This window comes from Triticum urartu, chromosome 2, assembly GCF_003073215.2.
Source record: "Triticum urartu cultivar G1812 chromosome 2, Tu2.1, whole genome shotgun sequence".
NCBI classification, from domain to species: Eukaryota; Viridiplantae; Streptophyta; class Magnoliopsida; order Poales; family Poaceae; genus Triticum; species Triticum urartu.
The window spans coordinates 53646632-53655756 of NC_053023.1; the positions used below are offsets into that span (position 1 = coordinate 53646632).

The following is a 9125-nucleotide window of genomic DNA, read 5'->3' on the forward strand; positions in this document are numbered from 1 at the left end:
GAGCAAGTTGCATGGTCAAGAAGTCAAAAGAGAAAATTAAATGAAAAGGAAAAGTCAAAAGAAGAGGCAATAAGAAGGCAGTGATACGCGTCCGCCGGATGATAAATCAATTAGATCCGCCGCCTTGGCAACCGTCAAATGAAGTCTGAAACAGCTGTTCGATCTGTCGCCTAGTCGGTCGAGGACCTTTGCAACAGCTACCCTGCTGCGCTTAGGGGCTTTACAACAAAGACCTTGTTGCAAAGGTCTGCCGAGATAGTAGTTGGCCGAGAGAGGCCACACCCTAGGCTAGAGCATAGACGCCGCATCACCGCCCCGCCATGGCCCGAGAGTCCTGGCCATGGAGCGTCGCCGCTCGATGGAGTTGTTGCTCCTCCTCCGCCTCAACCTTGCGAGCAGCCGCGAGCTCCACTCTAGCATGACGGCCACGACCTCTCACGGCGGGTGCTACTTTGGCGTTTTCTGCAACAGGAGCCATGTTTCTGAAACATGTCTCATGTTGCAATGTCCTATCTCTCACTCTCCAACGTCGGGCGCTCCTCCAACGCTTTCGACAATAGGGGCTACCTTTCTGAAACAATACCCGTGTTGCCCAAAAAAAAACCCTTCACCACCGAACATTTTTTTTCTTTCTGAAACAAAACGTCTATTGCATAAACCTTTTGAAACAAGACTCCTATTATATTGCAGAAAAACCTTCACCATTGAATTATTTTTCTTTCTTTCTGAAACTAGTCCTATGTTGCAAAAATCTACTGAAACAAGACCCTTGTTACGGGAAAAAAAACTGAGTGCACGTGATTTATGGCCAGCGTGAGCACTCGATCAGGATTGATCCGACGACTATGCAACCCGCGGATGCTACGCGTGCATCAGCCGGCTGAAGGATAGTGTTTTCCATAAGAAAACAGGCGCAAGTCCATAATAGACCCGTATGATAAGAGGCTCATCATGGACTATAGATCCCCTGTATGTGTGAACAAAATTTTACCAATGTGCTCTTCCTACTTACAACGACCATGCATTTCTCAAAGATAAAAAATACAACGACCATGCATTTGTCAAAGACTCCTAGCCTATATAAGCCCCCAACGTGGCATGCAAACGTCCACTATCACTATAACTCGAGGGTAGATGTCTCCAGCGGATCCGTGAAGGCCTTGGATATTCGGGATGGATCTGAGGGGACTCAAAATGCTCAGATTATGTCGAGAGAGGCAGAGCCTCAAGGAGATCTTGTCTTCGAACAGACACACTAGTCAAGTACTTCTATCATCTAAAGGAGGGGGGTTTCCAGCGGGGATCGGTACTTTGTCTGGCGTGGTTCATTGTTGGCCGGTCGCTCACTATCTAGAAATGATGGCCCTAAATTTGATTTGAGATAAACCCTTCATTGCATCTCCTCACCTAGTTTTACATAGCGGTCCCATGAGAGAAGCCCCCTACTTTCGGACATGTGGAACTTAGCTATCATTGAACAAAATGTGTTACTCTCCTGATATGTCATGATGATATTCAGGGACAATAATTAATAACTAATGGCTACGAGAAAATATAATTATCTATATGATTGCCTCTAGGGCACATCTCCAACAACGACTTCGGTTGAAGATAATATACAAGCATCTGGAACGCATAGCGATATGTTTGTCTCATGTCTACGAGCACGCATGTCTTTTTTCTTGATTTAAGAACAGAAAGTGTTACTTACCCCTGGCCCGTTTTGAGGCAATTGGTGGCGAAAACAATAGTACGTAGAGACTGGAGTGTGGATATTGTTGAGTTGAATTCTCTCATCGAAAGGGATGTCTCCTTTTATAGGGTCCATGTTGTAACAGTCCACTAACAACAACATGATTCTTGAGCTGCCTAAATCTCAGGAACCGTTACTTCTCCGGTGGTATGCAACGTTCTAACCAACCTAGGAGTTGCGTCGCTCTCTGTTGTCATGCGTGTGGATAAGGCAAAACCGCCCATGAAAAAAAGAACTATGTCGTACAAGCAACAAGCCACACGAGTATCTCATACTAATATTTCCTTTGTTTTCTCATATGTCTTTGAGGGGCGGTGTGTGTGGCGGCGTGGGAACTGGATCCTCTAATATTGAGAAAAAAAGTTAGAGAAGCTATAATACTCTAACTTTCCCTGTTTCTATCCATATGATTATGGATAAAACGATTTAAATTAATTTGCAAACTGATGATCTACTCTGTACATTTATAGTAATTAGATACAAACAAATTGATGGTGAAAAAAAATTAATTTAAATTATTTATATCTATATAGTAAATACCAAACGTAAACAATCTGTTAACTACCTACTAACAGTCTCTAACTTCCCTTCTTTATTTTACACTAGGCTAGCACTATAGCACCGTGACTTTCCTTCTTTCTGTTAGAGGATCCGGTTCCGGCGGCGTGGGGGTGGAGGGGGGGGGGGGGGAAAAACTTTTCATTAAGCCGGAAAACAGCAGGATATAGTACACCCTCTGTCCACTATTGTAAGACATTTTTGCAGTTCAATTTAAACTGCCAAAACGTCTTACATAAGTGAATTAATAGAGATAGCATCATATTACAGAACAGAATGAACAGCTGAAAACGCGAGGAGATGTTGGTCTAAAACCTAAAGGGGTGCAGCAGGGAGGATGGCCCTTCTTAGCTTCTCGCCATCTCACATGCAAATTCTACACAAACGGTGTAACTGATAAATAACACCTTGCCGGACTACCTGCAATTTCGATAGAATTACCATCATCACTCATCAACAGATAGTACAAGGTGAATTGCTAGAGATTGAGCTGGATGTATATATCATCGCAGCTCATCCGGTAGATCGAGAGAAGAGCCATGAAACTATGCAAATGGGCGGGCCGGCAGATCGAGAAGAATATGTGGGGGCACGTAAAGCAGCTAGCTACTGATCCCCTTGCTCCGCGCCGCAGTTGGTGATGGCCTGCTGCACCGCCCGCCTGATGACATCCTCATCCACACTCGCCGCCTGGTTCTGCATCACCATATCGAGACAAAAATAACCGAGCATCAGCACAGATAATTACGATCCATCCATCAGTCGGTCGCACGCCGTGTCGCTAGTCACGACACCATCGAATTATTGATGAGATAATTGTAGGTTTATGGTTCAGACTATATATGGGCAGCAGAGGTGGATAGAACATGTTGGTCTGCTTTACAGTTGAGTTCGATCGGGGATCAGTTCATGATTGAGGAGGCATTGTCGCGTAGGGGTATGTTTGTACATACGTACGTACCTCTCCTCCTCCGACGGCCTCGAGGCGGAACGTATCGGCGCAGGACGCCGTGGCCTGGAGCACGGTGAGGCCCAGCTCCTCGAACGCCTCCAGCACGGCGACGAGCAGCCCGGGGCAGCTCTTGTCGGAGGACACGTTCACGAGGAACCCATGCCCTAGGGCTTCCACGCTCACCTGCACAAGTGCAGTGCAGATGCACGCAATAATTGATTATAAATCATTAATCTTACATCATACCCCACTGTATTACTATGTGCCACAGTGCTCTCCCGTTCATAGTACATAACCTAAGCTTCAGAACCGGATAATTCAGGTCCTCCATACAGTATGCATACACAGTGCGGTGATAGGTGTGTGCGCGTACCGTGGGGAAAGAGTGCTTGTGCGAGTGCGCGTATTCCTCGCGTGCGATCTCCTGGTTGAGCCTCGCGATCTTCTGCTTCAGCCCCTTGATGTACTCCGACGCGTCCATGACTATGGAAGGATTGCTCAGCTGCACCGCGATTTTAGATTTAAAAACAGACATCAAGCTAATGGCAGCATAAGATCACACCAAGGGCACCGAAAAGAGGCGTGGGTTACCGCGTGGGAGTGAGTGATGGAGCGCAGAATCTGCATCTTCTCCTGTAGAGCAGCTGCTGCCTTCTTGCGCTCCCTTGACATTATGCCCCTCTCTCTGATTGTCTCTTCAGTTAATCCTTCACGTGCTAATCCAAATGGGGGGGGGGGGGGGGGGGGGGGGGGGGGGGGGGGGGGGGGGGGGGAGAGAGGAGAGCTGCTTCAAGGGGATGAGGATGAAGAAGCTCCGGGCGCACACGTCTTTATATAGTGATCGCCGGAGGTGGTCGCTCACGTGACCTTATTGCGGTTCAGGGAATTGGATGGAAGATGGGATGACGAGGAGAGATTCGATTCTAGGTAGTAGGTTCAAAACTCGGTTTGGCTCTTCCTCCGGCTCTTCTTTCCTTTCCATGCATATATGCCGCCGAGAAATGTAAAGTGTACCGTCAGTTGCTGCCCACCCCGTGCCCACTGTGTGTGTGTTTCTTGCATGCGGATGCATGTATACAACAGTTTTTTGAGATGCACCGGTTTAAAAAACAATATCATTTCTGAAAATTCCAGGGTGGTCGACCATGGGACACCCTTTCCACCCTGTAAATCATTGGCGTCGCTGCAGCAATATGAAAGTCGCGCAACAAGGCATGTTTTGGAGGAAAGTTAATTCATTCCCTAGCTAAACTAATTTGTCATGCATGTGCCTTCATCGAATACTGTTTAAGGGCATCTCTAGCCGATCATCTATACTAAAAGTACCAAAACAACTTCCTATCCCACTTTACTATTTGTTTTTAGGGAAATCTCTATTCCACGGCTAGCAGATCCCTATCCTATAAATTTTAGTTTCGCAAACTTTGAAATTTAAGTATCGCTCAAACAATTCGAACAAATTGATCATATTTCAACATAAACTAGAGAATTTAAATGCATCACATCACAAATATAGAGATCTTGTAGTTACATGTACTCGCTTCCTCTTTGCTTGACTCTCATCGATCTCCCTCGACCTCCTCCTCCTCCTCCTCCTCCTCATCCATCATCTCGACTTATCTCTTTTGATTATAGGGCATAGTCATTCGATTGTCAACAAGCCCAAGTGTGTGGCTTGAATTCAATTCATTCATGAAAACTTCAGCATCATTGTTCGTTTCCTCACTACAAAAGTAATGTCAAATCTAGGGTTTGATCCCTCGGGATGGGTGGCGGTGAAACCGCCCCACCAATTACCCACTCAAACGCATGTAAGAGGTAATTAAGGTGCAAACAATATATGTTCCACCTTGCTACAAAATCAATGATGGAGATTTTGTCCTCTTAAAATAACAGTTTTTTTTCTTCTCATATCACCCTCTTAGCCGGGTTCCAATATCTATCAGTAACTAAGAGAAATGACACGTAGACTCGGGTACATTGGACCATATTAAAGGTCAGCTTGTGATCTGCACTCTGCGCATATAGGATGGACCAACGTGCTATATTCATTCCAAACGATGGCAACGACCTCTTCCCCTTCCCCACCCCCTCGCCCCTCTGCCGGTAGAATTGTATGTGCGGTATTCACTGAATTCAACACAATTTGATCAAGGTCTAGAAAATTCATATATAGGTCATTTTGGCGCCCAACAGTTTTTTTTCCCGGACGGAAAAGGAAAGCTTGGCAGAGACTGGTTTGAACCGCTCCTCTTTCGGCAGTCGGGCCGGGAGAGCGATGTGCATTAATCTAGTCCAAACATTTTCGGGAAGCGCCAACCCTCTTTTGGGAAAGGAAATAAAGTAAAACCGAAAGTGGACAAGTTGGGAAGTTGGAATTAATATGCCCGTGTACTGTACGTACGTTGTAGGCTTGCTGGCTGGCACCGGCTCGTCGATGGTGGCGGCATGCATGGCACGGGCCGCGCGGCCCTTTCCCCCGCGTCGACGCACGGGTCGCCTGGCTCATTCGCCGGCGGGCGCCACCACTAACATGGCATGTACGTACGTCGCATACATACACACACACCACCACCACCCACGCGTAGAGTCTGGTCGACGGCTCCGCCTCCACCTCATCATTCTCTGTATGTCTGGCACTGGAGACACACATGCGCGCGTCCTATTTACGTCGGGATGGCGCGCGCACGTTCGGTGGCGTGTGGGCTTGAGCTCCCCTCCGGCGGTGGTCGAGGCCGTCAGAGGGATGGGAGGGCAACGATGGATCGATGGTGGTGGGGGATCAGGGCGTGCCAAGGACGAGGGTGCTCTCGACCGGCCGGAATTCCGTCCGTATATCCAGGGGGAGATCGGCGGGGCTTGCATGCGATGCCGAACGCCGATCGGGATGCCTGCTTGTAGGAGTAGTTTGTTTAATCCGAGTGGGACGTACGTACGCGTCTTCTTGGTACTGATTGATTGGGTCGTGGTCTTGGACTGTTGGTGGAGGACCGGGATTTATTCACGTACGTACGACCACGGTCTCCGTAGGAAAGGAAATTGATCAATGGCCAGGTGACAACGGTCATGCATTGCGTTGTTGCATAGATTGGGTGTTTGTTGAGCCCAGAGACCTACTTATTAGAGGGCGAAACTTGAGGTATGAATAGATCCAACTTACAACTACACGCCAATTTCATTTGTATTTGATCGACCATTCCAGCCAGCCTTTCTTTTCGACTACGTAGATGTAGAAATCACGGGCTCCTGCCAAAGGTGGCACCGTGTCCGGCAATAACCATCTTGCCTCTATCTGCTCTGTGGATGGATGAGCCTGTGTCCGGACGTGGTCAGCTCGATGGATGGATCGATCGATAAGCGTGCGCTGCGCCCCCGTCCAATCTCCAATGGGGGCGTCCATCGATCGATCGGCCTCAGCGGTCACAGCTAGCTAGGCGTACTTGGACCTCGGTCACATGACCGTGTCGACGCATGCCTAGGCCATGGGGCGGAGCGGCAGAGCAGAGCTCGCCGTACGCCCGCGCGCACCCGTCCATGCACGCGCGAACGTACTCTCGTGACCGCCAGCCAGGGCGCTCCCCCATTGGCCGCCCGCCCGGAACCTTGCATGCACGCATGCATGGGCATGCGGCCTCTGCGTCGGCGTACTCGCAATCCAACGCCCTAGCTCCGCGGACGGATCACATGCATGCATGCGATGATGCGATGAGCGCTGGCTCGTCTCCCCCGGCGGGCCTGGCTGACTGACACGCGCGAGGACGGACGGCGGATTCCTTTGCCCGCGGATCCTATGAAACAAGGCACGCTACGCACCGTGCTCGCCGGAAATCCGGGTGGAGGAGAATGTGACGCTGCCAGAGACTGCCAGCACGGGAAACTACATTCCATGCCCGTGGCATCCCATCACCCCTGCGCCTTTTTGGAGGCATGTTTCCGTTCCCTCTGTCTCCGGTGGCAGCGACATTCCGCGCCCGCATGGCCGCACTCCCCTATTCCATTGGGGAGCTCAGCCTCAGCTAGCTAGAGGCCGGCCCACGTGAGGGTGAGACCGACGGTATACGCCACCGGCCGGCCTGGGTGGACGTACAGGCTGCTAGCTGTGCTTACGTTTCGGCCGCATGGAATTTTGACAAACGTCTCGTGAGCTCGGCCTGTCCTCAGCTTGTTCTATGTGCCTGCGCGAGCAAGCAAAGTACTCGCATGCATAAATGCATTTGGGCAGTATCCATGTAAAATCTGACTTTTTGTCTTGCATGCGGCATCAAATGTGCAGTCCTTCGTCTCTTCTTCGCTCTATTCTGCTTTTAGTTTTTCTATGTAAACACAAGTACCCTTAAGTCTTTTCCTCAAAAAAAAAGTACCCTTAAGTCTACTGTTTTTTTTTTGCAGGGTGAAAAGGAGTTTATTCTAAAATTATAGGGTTACAATCTCGAGACAACTGCTCCTCACAACATGGAGGACTCGAGTTCAGCCATACCGCAGTGCGACACTCGGTACGGCTATAATGTGCCAGAAAATGTGTTACCCTATTTTGCTCTCTACCAATTTTACAAGTACCCTTAAGTCTACTATTACAAAATGTGTACGTGCAATGCATGTTGCTATAAGGTAGGATGTCAATTGCACGTCAATATTATATTGGGTATTAATTGTGCATTAATATATGATTAAAGTTCACATCGACATTTGGTATGCTATTAACTATTCGTTAATCATATTGAGCGCTCATCATTGAAGCAATCTACGTCGTTGAATTGGTATGGTTTGATGGACCAAATTAGTTTTTTTAGACAATCTCGCGAAGCTTTATTAAGTCGTCACAATGTTTACATGGAAGAATTAAGAGAACCGAGTTGACCTAACCAAACATGGCGGCCAGCCCCTAACGATAACGCATGCTTCACTAAATTATGAGCCTCGGTATTCGAGCTCCTAAATTTATGGATGAAATTACAAGTATGAAAAAGTACAAAACGGTCCTTAATCTCCTGGACGATTGCACCATATACTGCTCCACTACTTTGCTGGATGGTTTGATGGACCAAATTAGTTGGATTTGTCTCTTTGGATCTTTTTATATTGGTATATACTAGTATATACTCTCTCTGTCCGGAATTAATTGTCCCTGAAATGAGTGAATCTACACACTACAACACGTCTAGATAAACTCATTTCAGCGATAGTTAATTCAGAACGGAAGTAATAATATATAGATAGGTATAGATATGGATTTAAATGAAGAAAACAAATAGTAAATGGAAAACACCTGTTTTTGGTATCTAGGCTATAAGGTTGGTGTCTTGATTTTATTACCACACATTCTTGGTTCCACGAATGTTTAACCGTTCTGAACTAATCCTTCACCCAGCTACCCCATTGAAAGTCATTTTGATCATCACATGAAGGCGATTCCACACATGTGGCAGCCAGCGAACACACACACAAAATATGGGGAAATATAAAAAGGAAATAACTCAACTAGTTTGAAAAAAAAGAGCAAACAAGAAACAAATTAAGCACATAATGGGGAAGATTCAAGTTACTAAGGAAAGTCAAATCTATTTTTAAACAATTTTTTGAATGAAAAATCGCAAGAAAAAATAACTTTAAGGGAATTTTCGAAATAGCATGCACTAATAAATATAAGAAGTAGTGTAAAAAGAAAAAGAAAACTTTTGGGATTTATCAATTGCATGATATATTTCAATAGTTATACATTTAAAATATCCTAAAAATATCTTTGATGATGATTGTGTGTGTGTGTGTGTGTGTGTGTGTGTTTTGCATTTTCATTAATTTTTGTTTAGTTGTGCTGATAGGGCTACCTGTTGTGCAAAATCGTCGCCACCTCATATCAAAGCA

General features: G+C 46.9%; 1 protein-coding gene across 2 annotated transcripts; it reads right to left on the bottom strand.

The window, feature by feature from the left end:
• Positions 1 to 2701: 2701 nt before the first annotated feature.
• Positions 2702 to 4013, bottom strand: LOC125540991. Of its 2 annotated transcripts, none has more exons than XM_048704498.1 (4): positions 3855 to 4013; positions 3637 to 3765; positions 3278 to 3446; positions 2702 to 3009 (listed from the first exon to the last, which is right to left on the bottom strand). In XM_048704498.1, exons 1-4 carry the CDS (start codon positions 3933 to 3935, stop codon positions 2918 to 2920), a joined length of 471 nt encoding a protein of 156 aa, XP_048560455.1. In that variant the 5' UTR covers positions 3936 to 4013; the 3' UTR covers positions 2702 to 2917. The 2 variants fall into 2 exon arrangements, with proteins under 2 accessions (XP_048560455.1, XP_048560454.1); XM_048704497.1 differs by having other exon boundaries at positions 2702 to 3007; positions 3273 to 3446.
• Between the last annotated feature and the right edge of the window lie 5112 nt (positions 4014 to 9125).